This window comes from Amphiprion ocellaris, chromosome 1, assembly GCF_022539595.1.
Source record: "Amphiprion ocellaris isolate individual 3 ecotype Okinawa chromosome 1, ASM2253959v1, whole genome shotgun sequence".
NCBI lineage: Eukaryota > Metazoa > Chordata > Actinopteri > Pomacentridae > Amphiprion > Amphiprion ocellaris.
Genome location: NC_072766.1, coordinates 14,241,581 through 14,260,171, shown reverse-complemented (window position 1 = coordinate 14,260,171; position 18,591 = coordinate 14,241,581). Strand labels below are relative to the sequence as shown.

Genomic DNA, 18,591 nt, shown 5'->3' with positions numbered 1-18,591 from the left:
ATTCATAAACAATAGTCCTATAAGATAAGATTGGGACTTTCCATGTCATACTTGTTCTTCAGAACCAGTTTCTGGCTTGGACTTGTGTGACTGAATTACTTAAATATTACAATTTACATATTGTGTAGTGTAGAGTAGCTGGCATAGAGAAAGAGGTGAGGACTTTATAGATCTGCACATTCAAGAGGAAGAAACATTGCAGAGTTAACGTAAAAACGTAAAGTTTGATATATGGAAATTAGTTTTTCATGGTTTCGCACAGAGGGACTTTAATATTTTTGCTTTAATGTATTAAGGTAGACCTTTGTAGTTTTAGTAAATTTTAACAAACGTCAGTGGGTTGTTGCCACTATGCCGAAATTTTGATTTATCTAACACCTTGTATTAGTGCATTATTATGCATTAGACTTAACTTGATGTACTGTCTAAACTCACATGTATAACAAATATCACCTTTGTAGATATATCTGAATAAACCTGTAAGGAACATTAACATTAAAGTGAGTACAATGTCAGCCAGCAATGTCAGGTATCCCATGTTTGAAAAAGGCTTTAATCACTAACTACAGGTATTAAATGGTTGTGCCAGGTATAACACTCTGTTGTGCAAACATGACATTTCATAAATAATTATACCCCTTCTCAGTTATTTAGATGTAAGTGAGTCATTTGAGAGTGATTACAGCAACAGCTAAATGTGCACCTTCAAATCTTCCAGCTTGTTCTGTAAGGGTAGTATTGTTGTTAGTTTTACTCCCCGCCATCTGTTTTGGAGGACCAGAGAGGCAGCAATATCTGAGTAATTAAATTCTATAAACTGAATGCGACAGTTTAGACACTGTCGGTTTTTTTCTTTATATCCCTATCCTTTCATTTTTTCACAGTTTAATATCCACTTTCAGGAGGTTATAAACAAGCATCTCACCTGGAACAAAGCAAAGACAGAAAGCGGTAGAAAAACAGGACAGTTAAGCAGTTGAAAGAGAGAGCAAGGTGCCGAAAAGGTTAGGAAATCGTTAGGTATGTTTGTTGTGTATGTTTTCGGGAGTAAAGGTAATCCCCAGGCTCAGACATGACTATTTGACTGCAAGTTTGTTTTTTCCACACACCTGACGTGTCGGGGATGTAGACAGAGGAGACACACCCAACGTGTCTGATGAGGAGGGTAAGATAAGTAATTAAACTCCACAAAGCAAAGAAGTGAATATACCCAATGACATTCCACACAGACAAACACAATCGCATGAGAATCCCAATACTTCAGTGGCACAGACATTAGTGCAAGTGCGTAGGAGAGCTGGATCGTTAGCTTGAACAAAGGGTGAGTTTATTGTTAAATGAGGTCTGTTTAAATGGGTTTTAACTGCTGGTGTGGCAGAGGCAGCTGTCTGGGCTTGCAGAAAGGGCAGGTGGGCAGGTCTGAGAGAGACAGTTGAAAGTCCCAACCAAAAAAAAGTCCCTCTGACCGGTAGATGAATTTACATACGGGCCAACAGCCAAAACCTGTGGCGGTTTTTGTCTCATAGCTACTGTTGTGGTTTTGCCCGCTGAGTCTGCACTGATACACCGTGATGCTCATAAACACCTGCATGTGTGTGTGTGTGTGTGTGTGTGTGTGAGTGTAACCGAACAGATATGTACGCACACACTCAACAACAAAAAAAAAAAAAATGCACTAACTACTTCCCCCCTGGCTCCTCATGAGAAGTCATTAGGAATGTGTCTGTGTGTTTTATTTTTAGCAGTGTGTGTTTAGGAGGGGTAGTGGAGTCTCGTCAGTCTTCAGGGCCCTCCTCTGCTCTGTCGCTCTGTGTCTCTGTCTCCAGCTGAGAGCTATGTATATTTCATAAGCCCAGGGTGCCTTTTTGTCTTCAGATGCGCTGCACCTCCCCTGCCTGTCTCTCTGCTGCTCGTCAATGGAGGGAGCCATCACAGCCTTGTTTTAAGTCTCCCCTACTCCTCTCTCTCTTACTCTCTCTCCTCGTTGACAGCCACCCTCTGCTTCCCCCTCTGCTTTTCATGGTCAGCTTGTCTCTCTCCTGAAGTCTCATCCCTCTTTCCTCTTTCAGCTGTGGATGGGAGCAGCGTAGAGCACATCCAAACAGACTTGGTCTGTCAGGAAGAGTCTTTCTCCCTCTCTGTCTCTCTCTGTCTTTGATTCTGTCTGTCTGTCTGTTCTGCAGCTCTGTCAGTTCGGGGAAGGGACACTTCTTCACCCAGAGCTGCATCCCCTTTAGTTGCTGTCTTTTTATAGCCAAAATCTGAGTGCTGTGACAGCAGCTAAAAATGGTTGCACCAGTGACAAAATAGATCTGCAGTTAATTGCTATATTTGCAACATCAATCTCTTTCTGTTGCTGAGAGTTGAATATTGTGCTAACAATGCTGTTTTAGTCCCTGTAAAGGTGGGCGATGTAACATTTCATTAGCGCCTATTAGCATGGGTTTAGCAGAATCAGAATCTTGAGTGGTTAATTTAAGGGATGTGCTTTATGTCTGAATATCTGGGTTGACAGACTGTTAATGATGTCTTCCTGTCTTTCAGGCTGTGATCGAGGGTGCAGCTGGAGCCATAAAGGAGGCCGACTCAGGTTCAGGGCCCTCACAACCTGCAGGCGAACACACTCCTTCTCGCCCAGTGACATTGGAGCCAGAGAGAGCTGACCGCCCACTTTCCAGTGAGTTTTTCACTCCCTGTCATCACATGTTTTTTCCTGCCTTTCTTACTTCTAGGCAACACGACTACATGATCCGTAGCATCTCATTTCACACCTTTGAGATGTTACAGATGTTACAGTCGTACAGGCCAGTGCATGAAGTTTCTCTTTGCTATTCTCCAACCACTAGCAGCATCATCTGACTTACTGCTCATGTTTAATATTGCATTTCCTGATATTGTCGCTGTGTGTGGCCACAACTGTGAGAGAGCGACTGTCCCTCAGAATGTGAATACTCTGGTTTAGCTTACTTCATTCAACTAGAATAAGCCTTTACCCTCAGAAGATGTCTGTCTTCACAGTGGGCATCTTATCTCAGCTTTCTTTTTCCTGTGTGGGTTGTCCTCCTGGCCATGCTGTGTGGCAACACAGGAAGTGGTAAGACCTCTGAAGTGAATGAGATAACATCCGAGGCAGCCGTAACACTCAAACTGAAAAGTGACAAAAATTACTTTTGATTTCTTCTTTCAGGCTTGTGCTATCATGTCTTCTGACACCTCTGCCTCTTGTAAGTCCATGACTGAACTCCCCATCTCTATATATTCCTGGCAATACCTCCAAAACCAAACTAACACTTACTCTTAGTTATCTCTCCTGCTGCATAACAACAGTGAACCCATACCTGCTGTTGAGTGAGATCAGAGGAGATAATGATGGTCTACTTTTAATTATCAATAATGCAAACCTCACACAAAGACTCGCTCACAGATGCACAAATTTGCACAACACATCACACTCTGTTTATGTTTTATTGAGACTTTTTTTTGTAAATCCAGAGTTCCACTTGTGCTTACACTGATCAGCTGAGATTTTAATAGATCAAAGAGTAATGGATTATAGGTTTGCATTGCAGTAATTCACATCGTGTACATTCTGTATTGCGACAGTCCCAAACTTTTTCAGAAGTGCGACCTCCTTTTGGGAATGGTGGCTCTAGCTGTGGGGGTTAAGAGGATGCATTGACAAAGTGACGCAGATAAATGAGGTGGAAGATGTCATGATGAAGCAGGCCCAGACACAAAAAATTGTGTGTGTGTGTGTATCTGAGTGTGTCCCAAGGGACGCCATCACTACAGTAGGTTTTTGAGCTCAGTGTAGAAAGTGCTGGCTGTCTCCTCATATCAGTGTAGCTGGACTACTTTTTCCCTGGGAATCTATTCCCTCCTCTGTCTCTCCTTCTGTCTTTTTTATGCTAATGTTTACACTTACAAACATCCTAGTTTTGTAAATTTCTTATCTTTCCACACTCCCATTTTCCACTTCGTCTCTCTTGTCACTGCTCTGTCTCTTTTGCTCACCGTTTCTTTCCTGCTCATGCCTATTTTTCTCTTTTCTCTAAGGCTATTCCTGTTTAGCCATGAGGGCCCCTGTCGTTTACAGAAATGCATCTGAAGCTCTCTTTCCAACTGAACCCACACACACACACACACACACACACACACACACACACACACATACACACACACACACACACACACACACACACAACCACAAAAGCTCATGGTTAAACAGTCATGACAAAGAGGGCCACCGCACATCCACAGCCACACACATGTAACATTGAACGATCCTCCCAGCGGTCTGGTGTGGGTTGAGAACAGGGTTTTCATGAGTTATTTAAGTGCTCTTCATCATGCGTGTTGCGCTGCAGCTCACACTGACATGACACGGCCCATTTCCTCCGCTCAGGCTAGAAACGTGACACAAGACACGCTTGCGGTGTTCACACAGAGGAGAGCAGGGAGGTACACAATCTGTCATGATCTTAAGACTGTTGGATTTAAATCATTAAATGTGCTGCTATGCAGCAGCCGTAGTGAAGCTGTAGAGATAGGCTGATGACTTGAGACAGTTGTTTTCTGGCTCTTTGCTGCAGTCTGTTCTCTGCTGGGTCACATCGGATCAGAAATGTTGCAAAAATGAAGCAGTTCTCATTTAAAATGTCCCAATATGTTGCCATCTATCATGAGCTCCTATCAGACAGGAAACACGCTAGAAGGAGGGAGGATATGACATCTGGACTGACCACAATGTGCTGCAGGCCTGAGTACCCATGAACACATTCTCTGAACATTTTACTTCAGCAGTCGCTCAGGCTCAAAACAACTGCACAGTCAATACATCATTATTAGTGGTGAAGGACCAAGGAAAACCCTCTGCGACACTGACTGCACAAATATCTAATGGAGGGAGTGACATGTAGGATTAATATAAAAGCAAGGCGATATGGTGAGGAAATTTGTGTTGTTTTGCTATTCTCTGTCTTAACTATTGTACCATATGAGTCTCACTTTTTGTTTGATTTTTGCATTTATCAGCCGTTTCTCTTCTGCACTCTGTCCTTGTCATATTAAGCAAATACATTTCTGTATTTTGATGTTTTTTGCGTACATATGTGTGTCTTGGCATGCAATCTACTCTTTCTGATGATGTGATTGTCATGAAATAAGCTGTGTGTGTTTTGATTGCAACGGCACAGCTGGACTTGGCAGACTTGGCAGTCTTGCGCACTTGGCTGCTGGCCAGTTCAATACAATTACAATTACCCACTGTGGGAGCATGGAGCACCACTGAAGATGGGGTGAGGGTGCTGGTTGGGGCACAGAGGGGAGGTAATTCACAGTTTCTGGCATCCCACATTTGCTTGGGAGGAGTGTTGTGTCGGAGCTGTTGCCTTGGCCGCCATGGTTAACATTTCACAGTGAGAGTCTTGGAGAAAACAGCAGAGTTGATGGGCAGACAGTCATGCAACAGGAGTTCATATACTGCTCATGCACATTAGGTGAGGAGCAGTCTGCTTGTGAAAGATGATGATTACGACTTCCTTTTTGTCCTGTCTCCTGTCCGGAGAGCAGAGCAGCAGGTGTATGAGAGAAGCAGAGAGGTTGGGGAAGCGATGCGCTGACAGGTGGGGAAGAAAAAGGATGATGAGCGGCGACACTGAATGCAGAGGCGACAGAATGTGTTTGGAGAGAAAGTTTGTAGGATGACAGAGGAAGCACAGGGAGGAATGCCACTGCTTGCTCCCCCCACCTCTGCTCCCTCTCTTTTCTTCTTTTCTTTTGTCCCCCTCAGTAGGGATGGGAGGGTGGGATAACTTCAAATGACAGTGACAAGCTTGCCACCTCTTGTATGAGGCACCGCAGATGGAAATGTGTTTTTGCGTGTGTGTGTATGTGTGATTAAAATGCCACTGGAGACCAGGTTATACTGAGTCTCATGGCAGCGCCATACTTGGCAGAGCGCCACCTCACTGCCCTCTTTTTCCAGCCCAGCAGAGTGGGCACTGAGGTGTTTGCATGTGTGTATTAAGTGAGGGGAGGCAGTCTCAACAAACAAATATTAATTCACAGTGTTCCCGTTGTCGGTTCCATTATATTTTTTCTTCAGGGGGGCAAGCAAGCTGGATGGCCTGTGTGGCTGTTTTTTCATTCATCTCTTCGAGTAATTCAGTAATGTAATGATCACAGGATTTTTGAGAAACAGAGCTCTGTTCTGCAGTGTGGCGCCAGTCCTGGCGGGCATGGAGGAATTAGTCAGGAGACAGTGGGTTTGGCACTGTGCCACGGTTATTAGCCACTCACAGGGTGGGCACGGGCTTATGCCCCGACTCAATCACTCACTGTGTTTGCATGTGTGTGTTTAATGTGTTGTGTGTGTGTGTGTGTGTGTGTGTGTGTGTGTGTGTGTGTGTGTGTGTGCGTCTAGCGTTTGAGTCAGGATTCTCCTCTGGTCACACTGACCTTATTGTGCAGTCACTCCTGGTTGATTTGTACCCTTTCCAACACATTCCTCTCTCTGAAAGGCTGAGAAACGGCCTGTTAACCCCCTCTTCCCCCTTCACTCGCCGTCTCTTTCTCTCCCTCTCCCTCTCACTTTCTCTTGTCTTACCTCCGGATGGGTTTGATTTAGTGACTGTGGTTTTCCATCCAGAGCCTGGGAGCCAGAGAAAGTAGACTTAGGGAGAGACCTATAGATTCACAGCCAGCGGAGCACGTCATTACTTGGCCATAGCTCATCAGCAGATACATCAGCAGGCTGGAGCGCTAATAGATGCAAGCTGTCGCCATTCAGGAAGTAATAAACCTTCTTCATTTCATGCCCTTAATTATTTCCTTCTCACAGATTGCATGAATTGCACTATATGATGACAGCAAAAAGTATTTGGCTGGATCATACAGTATATATAGTACAGTGTTTTGATTGGTTTTATTTTGATTATCCATCATACAACACCATCAGGGTAGCAACTGATTCACCTCAAACACCCAGTCAGAGCCACTAAATACACTGAAACCATAACAAATATGAAGAACATCAGCAGCAAGAAGAGCAAGAGGGGGTCCTGTAACAAAGACGTGGCCTCACCTGAGCCCTGATCTCATCATCATTAGGTTAGTTTGAAATTGCATGAAGAGACAGAAGCAACCTGGACAGTCTACAGACCTGTGACAAATTCTCTAAGATATTTAGAAGAACTTACCTGCAAAGTACCTTGTGAAAGTATACCTAGAAGAATTGGTGCTGCTTTGAAGGCAGAGAGTGATTACACCAAATTTGAGGGTTTTTTTTTTTCTATTTGGTGCAAAGCAGAAGCCGACGCATGGCATTAGTTTTGAAAGCATCCTTTTTAAACCATTTTTCATGCCTAACACCTATGCACAGTAGTGTATATAACATTCAACTTGAATTCCTCCTTTGGACTTGTTAAAAGTTATATTTGGACACTGAGGCTGCCTCTCAGTGGAAGGCCAAGGCTCAGTGAGGAGCAATAAGGTCAGTTAACAGCCACGTTTCAGGAGTAGTTCTGACAAAGATGACCACTTAGTGAGAAACCTCCAGGCTCTGACTTTTGACCTCACATTCACCAGGAAACAGGTGTTCAAGCAGGATTAAGTCTGACTGTCTGCACACTCAGCGCTGGCAGCAAGCTGTGCTGTGCATGTTTTTGTATCTTTCTCTTTTTATGTTCAGCAGATGGAGAGATATAGGAAAACCTTACTATGTGATACAACACCACAACAAACTATAGCCTCAAAGGAACCAGAGTTGAAATCAGTCCATATGTGGGAATTAGTAAAAGTGACTATAATGTTTTATATAGATACAATGTATGGATAAAAGCATTTCTTAATTAGTCCATCCTTCTGTGTTTCTTTGTGGTCTTGTCACATTGTGTTCCTCCCTCCATCTCTCTTTATATCATCGTTCCTCTCCATTCCTTTCTGCAACCCCATGACTTCAATCATCTCTTCCTCCCATCCAGCCTCCCTGTCTCCACCCACTCTCCTTCCCTTTTTTTTCTAGCTCTTCGATCCCTCTCTCCTTCCCTCCCTTTAAACTGTCCTCCACTGTCAGGCACTTGGCTGAGACTAAGTGCTTTTTGCTGTCGCTCTGCAGGTGGGACTGTAATAAAGCTTGTCTGTGGGAGGCATGGGTCGCACTGTCACATGCTCTTTGCCTCCCCTCTGTTACTCCCTCCTCCATCTCCTTCCACCTCCCCTCCCCTCCCAACCCCCACCACTACCACTCTCTCTTCCAAGATCCTCTGCTTTTATTTTCCTCTCTCATTTGTCTGCCTTTTCTTCCCCATTTTGTCTAGCTCTTACCCGAAACTGTGCTCCTTGACTTGTCTCTCATGTCTCCCTCTCTGGTTTCCTTGCCAACGGCACTTTCAGGATCATGATGAAGAAGAGCAGCAACAGGAGACACCCCTCTCAACATAACAGCCACACACACACACACACACACACACACACACACACACACACACACACACACACACACACACACACACACACAAGCACACACGCACAAGCAATCCATGTAAATGACTCCAGGTGAGGTTGTATTGTTTGCCCAGCTGCTCCTTCTAACCACCCTCTCCTGTTCCATAGTAAACCAGCAGGCTACATGGAAATCAGCTTCCTCTACACAAAACAGTTCTCTGTTCTTCTTTGTCTTTTATGGTTTTTTTTGCATATGTACTCGTATGTTTGTGCTTATTATACCTTCAAAGGGCACTGAAGGGTTAGAGCTTGTATAGTATTTGCATGCAGGTTTTTTTAGACTAATTTACACCCATATTCTTGATCCGGTGAGCATATGACGGGGAATGCTTGTGGGAAAGTGTAGCTTTTCGAATAGAAATTGCTTATCTACGGTGTGTTCTTGTTCTAACCACAGGATGGCAATGCTGAGCACCTTCTTTAAAGGAATCCTTTTCTTCCACCTCTGACCAGCCACTGTTCATGCACACGCACATTGTCGCACACACACAACACACACACAGCTCTCTTTAGTCTGTGTTAGCCCAGGCTTGTGTAAGGTGACAGAGTGCAGTGAATAATTTAGTCCTGGCCATGTTAATGGCTGACAGCGAACATGGCCTTTCTTCTCTGCTGTTGGCCCATTACTTGTACATTCTGTTTCACTCTCACTCCTCTCCCTCGTCCTCTTTTTTTTTCTTCCTGCATCTTCCATTAATGGTGACAGTGACAGTATCTCAATGTGACTTTCTTCTAATCATGATCTTGTTATTGTATTACAGAAAACTGGTCTTATAATTATCTCCAAGACGAATTAAAAATTTATTATAATAAATATTTAAGAGATAATATGACTTTATTATTAGCTCACCACTATTTTTTGATGAATGAACATTGTTGAAAATATTACTAACATTAAGGAACAGTCACATTCAGCTTTTGACCATGATGAGACAAATTTGCAAGTTAGAAAAGCATATATTGGCCTATCCTGTGCAATAACTTCTTTCAAAGTTATTTAGAATTCCACATTTGTTCCCCATTAAATAGCATAAACAATTTTCAGTTACTTGACAGAGACATTACCTTTTTTTTTTTTTTTTTACCTCCATGTCTCTATTATTATTTCTTTATTTTAGTCACAGTCAACCAAAGACAAATAATTGCACAGATCTTTTTGCTTTGCATTATTAAGTATGGGAAGTTTGCTTCGTGTCCAAGCAAGCACAATTTGTTTTAGGTAGCAGAACTACATGCATCTACTGTTCATTCACATTTACTCTTATATCTACAGGTCTGAATGTATATTACAATGGTAATCAGTTACTTGGTTTTTCATAATGTTTTAACAGAAATAATTTAGCACTCAAAAGATTCATTTTGAGATATTAATGAGAATCTCAGAGCAGTTTTTAATTTTGTGTCTTTGTCTTTCTGCTAATCTTCATAACTTTAACTATATTTTCCTATTGTCATATAATTTGCTCCCTCTATGCTCCCCATTTCCTGTTTTTCACCTCATCTTCTCCTTTCCCACCCTTCTGTTCTCATTTTCTACATAAACTCTTTAGCAGACACATGCACAGTAGACATGTATGTGTGTTTGTGTGTGTAGGCAAGAACTATTAATGCTGTGATTGCCCTACTGGGCTTTGGTTCTGTGTATGTGACGTGGGTGAAGAATAATATGACCCTAACACTAATGCAATCACATACACTAAGCAAATTATAGCAGCCTCCCTCTCCATCTCTCTCTCTTTATTTCTCTGGCGCTCAGTTCAACCATGGGGATGTTACATGTGGTGTACGTGGTTTGCAGCTTGTACAGCCCATGTGTGTTTTCCTGGACTCTGCCTCGCTCCATTTTTCTTTCTGATACAATCAGTATGAGTGTGTTTGGGGGCAGTAGGAGCCATAGAGCCTGGCCTGGGCGGCTGCAGCAGCACCAAGGCCTGGCCAGGCTCAGGCAGACTCAAGGGGGATTGGTAGTGACGTGTCCAGGGTGAAACACCCCATAGTTGGGACTCCCCACCAGCCTCTGTGGCTCCAGCCTGGCTGATAAAGTCCAGCTGGGTGTTTAGACGAGGTGCTTCATCTATCTTGGCCCCTCTCTACTCTCTTCTTTTTGAACATCCGCCTGTCACATCAAAATGCTTGTGCATGTGCTCAACTTCGCTTGTCTCACCGCTTCATATGAGCTGCATTGGTTTCTTCCAGTCTTAAATGCTGGCCCACCTCCTCCTCTCCCTTTCTCTCGCCTGCTGCTTGTTTCTTTCTCTCCACAGCATATCACACATACACTCCTCCTCCTCCATCTCTCCATCTCACACTTGCACACACACAAACATATCCAGAACCCTTGAAGTGGGGTCATGATTGAGGCGTGCTGTTAATTAGCCGGCAGTGGTTGTTGTAGCAATGCAATGGTAGGGTGTAATTAATTAGGTGGCATGTGCACAGTTGGAGAAAACGAGGGAGAGGAGAGATGGAGTGAGAGAGAAATACCGGCTATCAGTCCTCCTTTTATCCTCTGAGCTCAGATGAGTTCCCCTAATGAGAAAAAATGAGATGCTCCCAACCAGGGAAGAAAGCATTTTGTCCTTTACATGTTCTCTCTGCCTCTCCTCTGCTTGTCGTTCTGTCACTGCCTTGTTCTCTTTTCATCTGCCTATCACATCCAAGCTATTGCTAGTGGGGTGCCAGTGAGTTGGAGTCACCAGTCATAGATCTCCCACAGTAGTATGAACACAGCCTCTGGGACACATCCAGACGCATGCATACATTACTATGCCACGCAGCAGAGATGGTCTATGGCAGACAAATGCTTACATTTCTGTGCATTTGTGTGAGTTTATGGGCTTTTAGAAAATACTCCCCTGTAATCGCTGCTGCTCTGCGGCGTTTGTGTTACAGTGGTAGTTGTGTTTATGAGGAACATGATGGAGATAGAGAGAGGAAGAGATAGATGGAGAGATCTCAAAAGGGCAAAGACGTGGGAGGGAGGCAAGAGGTGCACAAACACTGAGAGCTCTATTGATCCTCTCCTCAGTTCAACACCGTCTCCTTGACCTCATTCTGAAGCACCTCTGCTTGCATGTATCAAAAATGTGTCTGTACAGTTGCTAGTGTGTGTGTCAAAGGCCTAACTGCAGTTCAGTGTACTGTATCTGTTTACAGAACCTGCAGAGATTCTCAGCCGGTGTCAACCTGTCCATTTTAACTGCATCGTGAATATTTACATGCCCACATCGCCCCGCCCTCGCACCACACTCTTCCTGCAGAACATTCAAATGCCCAAGTAGACACACAAATGCATGCTGCTCATCCCCACCATCAACTCCTACGTACACATTTACACACACAGACCGGCCTTCCTAGTGTAAACTGATAGTTTAATGGTTGCCTGGCCTATCCTGTCTTATGTGATTGAAACTGTCCTAGGTGACAGGTTTATGGACAGTTTGGCAATGTCACTGGAGACGGACAGCTATTTACAGCCTGGCGTTAGACACTTTGGACAACTGACTGTTAGCATAAATCCCCTGGTGAGATCAGCAAGTGAATAATACACATTGTCAACCATGCTCAAACATAAATCGACAAATACACACACATACATGCAGCAAGTGATCGCTCAGTCAGCCACTCAGTCCTTTTTAACCTTGTTAATACTACCGTCAACACTCGGAAATACTGCACACGCAAACGTCACACGCTGTAGATCTGTATCTCGGTTATTTACAGCCCCCCTGCCATAATGTTAACAACCACCACTCGCTTTTTTCCCCTCCGTCTCTCTCTCTGCTCGCCTTCCCCTCTGTCTCTCATCCCCTTCAACTATCATTTAGCTTTACGAGGTGTCCTAAAAGAAGCCTGAGGTGTGCATCCCTCCCTCCTCCCCTTTATGTCGGAGATATTGATATCCTCCATAAGTCAGATGTGCCGCTCTCTGTCACTGAGGAGAAATTGATGACAGAAGGTGTGACAGGAGGGGAGTGGTGCCAGCAGGGAGTTAGAGGAGGTTGGCTGTGTATGTATTGTAGTCTGCATTTGCGTGAGATGAGGCCTCTACAAGTGTGCACTGCATGCAAACAGACTTATTAAGGGGAAAGAGATGAGCTGGTCTGGCGAAGCTGCAGATTAAGCAAAGGAGAAGACTGAGAGAGAGAGACAGAGATGTGGACAGATAGGGAGGAAGAGGAGGAGGAGGAGAAGGAGGAGGAGGGAGGCAGGTCTGTTTCTTTATGAGCTTTCCCTTTGTGTTTGATACTGTTGCTATAAACAAGGGGTCAGCTGAAGAGTGGCTGTTTATAAGGCTCATCTCTGAGAGTGAGCATATCAAAAAGCCTATGAAATCGTGATCAAGCTACTGTGGTTTGTGTGTCTCTGTGTGTGTACTTGTGTTTGCTTGTGTGGTTGTGTTATCCATCAGAGTCATTAGCAAGCATCAATCTCAGACTAATTCAATTTGCATTGTGTATAATGCTGTGTGAGTTAGCTTGCACATGCACCCATCAGCCACAGCATAAAAACCACCTGCCTGGTATCGTGTAGGTGTCCCTCCTGCGGCTAAAACAGCTCTAACCAATCATTGCACAGACACCAGACGTCTAGGGGTGGCACTGGGATGTTTGCAGTGGATCAGTTGGGTCTGACTGGTTTTGGAATGGGGCGTCCTTCGATTGGGCTTTTTCTGGATGCTCAATTGGATCAGGATCTGGAGAATTTGGTGGTTTGGTCAAAGCTTTCTGCTCTTTTTCTGTTCCTCAAGCTGTTCCTAAGAAGTTTCTGCAGTGTTACATGGCAGATTGTCCTGCTGGGGAAGGCCACTGTTGCCATGGGGGTGTCTGCTTGGTCCACAGCATTGCTTAGGTAGGGGCAAAATAATATCCACACAAAAGCTAGGACCCAAGGTTTCCCAAGAGAACATTGCATTGTAACAAAATAAACCATGCCATTCACTTCACCTGTCAGTGGTTTTAATGTTGTGACTCTGTGGTGTATATGTGTACTGTACACACAAGAATACAGAAGGCACAGTACGAGTACGGTCTGTATCTGCAGGCGAGACGTAACAACACATAGTCGTATAACTATCACAGAAATACACCTGGTCAGCATTCACCATAGAGCTTACGCTTACAATGCTCTGTGCTTTTGTGCAAACTGCATTAGCATACGGTGGGCGTAGCTACTAGTGGAGATTAGAGTAATCTCACATGAAGAAATACCGAATCACCTTCATCATGTAGTTGGTCCAAGGTTGAGTCGTGCCAACATGCTCGGTACACAGAATTTTGTTTCTTCAGATGTGGTTAAATGGTATGATAAGTGAAGTTGTTTACTGTGTGGATTTTCTTTTTTTGTGTATTTTCCTGCCTACGTGTGTATGTGTGTGTGTAAGCGTTTTTGCGCTCTGACTGCTGGTGTTTTTTTCCCTATTCCACTGGGGATAAAGAAAAGGTTTGTTTGATTAATTAATGCTGTTAGACATGAATGTAAATGATCAAAGGAGCACATTTGCATTTTTGTGTTTAATTATTCATGAGCTACGATTACTCATGAATTAGGACACCTGTGAGGGCCTACTCCTCTCAAGCTCAGACATTCACTCGTGCACATGTACACACAAACATGCACACATCCAGGGATGTGACCTGGTGTGTTTAGCCAGACCTGCTCGTCACCCCTGTCTGTGTGCCCTGTTGTACACAGGGATGCAGGTCACTGCAGGTTCAAGTTAGTATTATTAGGTTATGTTGCCGCTCTGGCTGGGGTTCAAACGTTCTGATTAGGTTACCGCGTAGCGCTAAAGCTCAGACTGTCACCCTGACTGTATGATTCATCTCCATGGAGACAAAAGAAAAGCTCTGATCTAATTACCCATACTGCTGCCATCTCAGACTTGAAGAGAGGGCTGGGTGGCGTGGATACAGCGAGAGGAGCCACAGAAGAGGAGGCAAGGGGCGGTACATTCAGATTGTACAAAAAAGCTGAAGGATAACAGTACAGAAGGAAGAAAAAAATCAGACGCAAAAGAAAGAGCAGGCTCGGGCGGTAACAATAGAGAGCTTGATAAAAGCAGGTATTATTTGTCTTCTTGCTTCCTCTTCTTCCTCATCTCTCCCCTCATCATCAGCAGCATCCAACTGCTGCAAAAATGGGCCCTTGTTGCCATGGATATGAGCAATGGTTCTCCCGTTCTGCTCGATGGGGCTCAGTGATAAATGGTGGGATGTGGAGGAAGTTAATAATTTATCCCGGGGAGGGAGCGACCGTTCTGGGGAGCGTTACCTAGCATAATGGGTTAAGTGCAGCGATTGCTGCGTGCCGAGCAATAGACTCACAGGAGGTGATATATAAAAAATGAATAAAGGCTGAGTGGAGCCTGCTGGGAAGGAGTTGTCAGGGGACTGTGTTGGTGTGTGTGTGTGTGTGTGTGTGTGTGTGTGTGTGTGTGTGTGTGTGTGGGGTGGGGGGGGTGTTTAGGGAAGAAGCCTTTGTCATTTCTTGAAGTTACAGGATTGTTAGTTAAAGAACAGCTGAGACTTAATGGAACTTTCTCTATTAAGCATACACAGGCTTTCAGTAAAGATCTCCTTCTTCTTTTACTAGAAAACAGAAAACATTGCAGTATGCTTTGCGCTTTGAAGTGTGACAGCAACAGAAACAAATGAAGCTGCAGAACAGGGGTGCTGGGCCTGTGTATACTGTGCTGTCGTTATCTGTGACTCATGGACATTTACGTATACGCAAAAATTCTTCATTATCCAACAGTGTGTGCTCATTTGCGATTTTCCCCTTTCTGTTTATACCTCCAGAAGAGCCTGTGAGGCTTCTTAGTATTTGTGCTCTATTGTGATTGTGTGAGAGAAAGAAAGAGAGAAAGGGCACACGGGGTAGGCCCACACCTCCTAAAGCATTAACACAACAGCTGCTTTACATCTTCTTAGCTATTTATGAGGTGTTACACTCTTTACACTGCCTCCTTCACCTTCCCTCCATCTTGCCCTCCCCTCCTTTCCCTCACTCCCTCTTTAGCGTTGCTATCTTTCAGATCTTGTACTTGGAGGCTGATGGTGCGTACCCGGGGTCATGTAGGGGTCGCTGTATTGTGTTAATCCGAGAGAACATATCAGATCAACTTGATTTCATTATTGTCCCTCTGATGCCCCATATGCAGAGGCTCAAAGCTACTTAGAATGATCCTCTCCTAGCAATGGGAGAAAAGAAGCAGTAGTCTGTTATCTTCGCTGGAGCTGAGGTCTATTGTGTTGGACACTCTGCTGTGTCCTGAAGTGGATTTGGAGCATAACAGGCTTGTGTTAAAACATAGCAGAGCCTTGCATCGTCTCCCACTGATTATTTGATGGGTTTTTCAATGCTCACGTCTGGTTTGAGTAGTGTAGTTTGAATCTACGATGCTGAGGTGCGTGCATGCTTGCGTCGACGCATGTGTGTACCCAGCAGAATATATGACTTGTACGTGTTTTTTTTTTTTTTCATTTCGTCTCCATTTTGTTTCGAGTGCCTGTGTTTTTTGTTTTGTTTTTTTCCTGGAGCCTTTTTCCTCTGCCTCCTTGTGGCTGATAAGTGATGCAGATAGCTGTGATGGATAATGCCACCTTACACACACACACACACACACACACACACACACACACACACACACACACACACACACACACACACACACACACACACACACACATTAAACCTCTCTCTCCTCTCTCTGATTCAGCTGAACAGTTACAAATGATGTGTGTGTGTGTGTGTGTGTGTGCGTGTACGTAAGCGCCTGTGTTTCAGTGTGTTGCTTTATTTGCCTGAAACGTAGCGTGCTTTCTCAGTGAGCTGTTGTGTGGATTTTCTCAAAACAGAAGGCTGAACAGTGACGACAGATAACTGAAGGAAGGATGCAGGGAGGAAGATGAGGGATGGGAAGAAAGAAACAAAGAGAGAAACTGTGATTATTCTCTGCAGGTGGAATAAAGTACCACTGGTAATCATCGTGTTGAAGTGCACATCAGAAAGAGGAGGAAGAAACATGCAGGATTGTAATTTTCATGTTTGTTTTTTTTTTTAAATAAGACTGTTGGCTGTAATTTTAACAATCTGCTTCAGTCGGAAGTGACAGATGACTGTCACATAGGTAGCACACAAGCTGCACTGACTTGTTAAAGTAAGAAGCTGCCTTTTCCCCCCTTTTTGTTGTCTTCATCTTTTCTATGAGCTCTCATTGTCAACGGCACACCGGGGGGTTGGACAGGTGCTACGATGCGCTGTGACAGGGTGAGGCTCATATTGAACAATGCACAAAAATCACCTGCATTTAAGCAAACACGCAAACTCTTCCTGACACTTCCCCCTTTCACACATACGTACACCGCCTAAGGTTGGTGTCATCGCCCTGTAGGTGCCCGACTTTTGTGTGGCACGCTGACTGACAGCTTCATCAGACCTCCACCCTGTTGTACACATTTGTGGACACACAAGTGCACATTGATAGCCCCACACACTCACACATATACACATGTACAGACTCATGGCCCCCCCAGGTTGCCTTTGTTCCCAGCATCTGTTTCCCTCGGTGATTAATTGCAATTAGCGAGAGGTTTGAAGGCCTGTGGAAGAACACAGCAAGAGGAAAAACATCAAGATTAATGAGGGGATGCATTCATCAGAGAGAGAGAGGATGCAGGGAGAGAGAAGGAGGATGGAGAGATAGAGATGGCATGGTAAGAAGGGAGGGGTTGGGAGGGTGCTCAGATGTTAATGACGTAGGAGACAGGGAGAGCAGAGGAGCGTGACATAAAGCAAAAGAAGGAGACTGAGAGCAGCAGAGACGAGAGAGAGAGAGAGAGAGAGACAGAGAGAGAGAGAGAGACAGAGAGAGAGAGAGAGAGAGAGACAGAGAGAGAGAGAGAGACAGAGAGAGAGAGAGAGAGAGACAGAGAGAGAGAGAGAGAGACAGAGAGAGAGAGAGAGAGAGAGAGAGAGAGAGAGAGAGAGAGAGAGAGAGAGAGAGAGAGAGAGAGAGAGAGAGACAGAGAGAGAGAGACAGAGAGAGAGAGAGAGAGAGCCAGTTGTCAAAGCTCAGGCCACAGAGCAACACCACGGGGGACTGATTAAATATGGAAATTATAATTGCTAATTGACCTTTATTAATCAGAGCAGTGGGGGGGTGGGTTGTATTGCGTTTTTTGTGACACTGTGTGCGTGTGTGCATGCCTGGGTTTGTGTATGTGTAAGCACGCTGGTGTGTGTGTATTTGTACTTGACTGTGTTTGTGTATGTGCGGCTGTTTGATCCCCTCATGCAGCTCTCTCTTGTCTCAAAGAGCTCTCTCATGTTTAAACACAGCATAATGGGAGAAGCAGCTAGAATAACACACACACACGCGTACGCATGCACGCACACACTGAGACACACACACACACACACACTGGGTGGTAATGAGAGTGTGAGTATATTATGGAGAGCTAAATAGGGTCACTGTGGAACCTCACTCTTTGGGCTGCCAGATGTGCAATCATGAATGCATGCATGCACTCTCATACACATGCATACAAGTCCTCCCATTTCACTCTCTATCTTTCTCTCTCTCTGTCCTTCTTTCTACTTTTCTCTCCTTCCACACTTTGATGTCTTCATGCTTATTATTGCACCTTAGAAAAACCCTGACGCCCTGCTTCATTCTGCATCAGAAGCATGTAGACAGAATTTCTCTGCCTCGCCTGGCTCCACATGGGTTTATTTCCTCATGTTATCAATACACACTCTCATACATAATCACACATACGCACACGGACGGATGTCAGTCATGTTGCCGGATAACACAGATTTGATTTGAGACTCCCTAAATTCATTAACCCAATGTGATTTAGTCAGCCGTCATTAGAGCCACATGTAAACTGGTCTGAAGTGGTCTGATTTGGTTTCAGCTCGTCAAATGCATCAGATTCATGAGCTCTGCTGGTCATTTTCACTTTTACCCTTATGCATTCTGAATGATCTATTCATGACAAACTTTAAAAAAAAATGCTTAACCATTCATGCAAAAACTGTTTTTTTTCCCCAGTAAACACAGTCTTCCATTGGGAACAG

The 18,591-nt window shown here is 44.4% G+C and overlaps 1 protein-coding gene across 2 annotated transcripts in view; it reads left to right on the top strand.

Moving 5' to 3' along the window:
* The window catches only part of gse1b (Gse1 coiled-coil protein b), a 169,590-nt gene that overhangs the window by 51,170 nt on the left and 99,829 nt on the right, over positions 1-18,591 (top strand). For both annotated transcript variants that reach the window (XM_023275882.3, XM_055009788.1), the window contains exon 2: positions 2,545-2,677. In XM_023275882.3, coding sequence (XP_023131650.3) covers positions 2,545-2,677 — 133 coding nt within the window. The remainder of the gene's footprint in view (positions 1-2,544; positions 2,678-18,591) is intronic.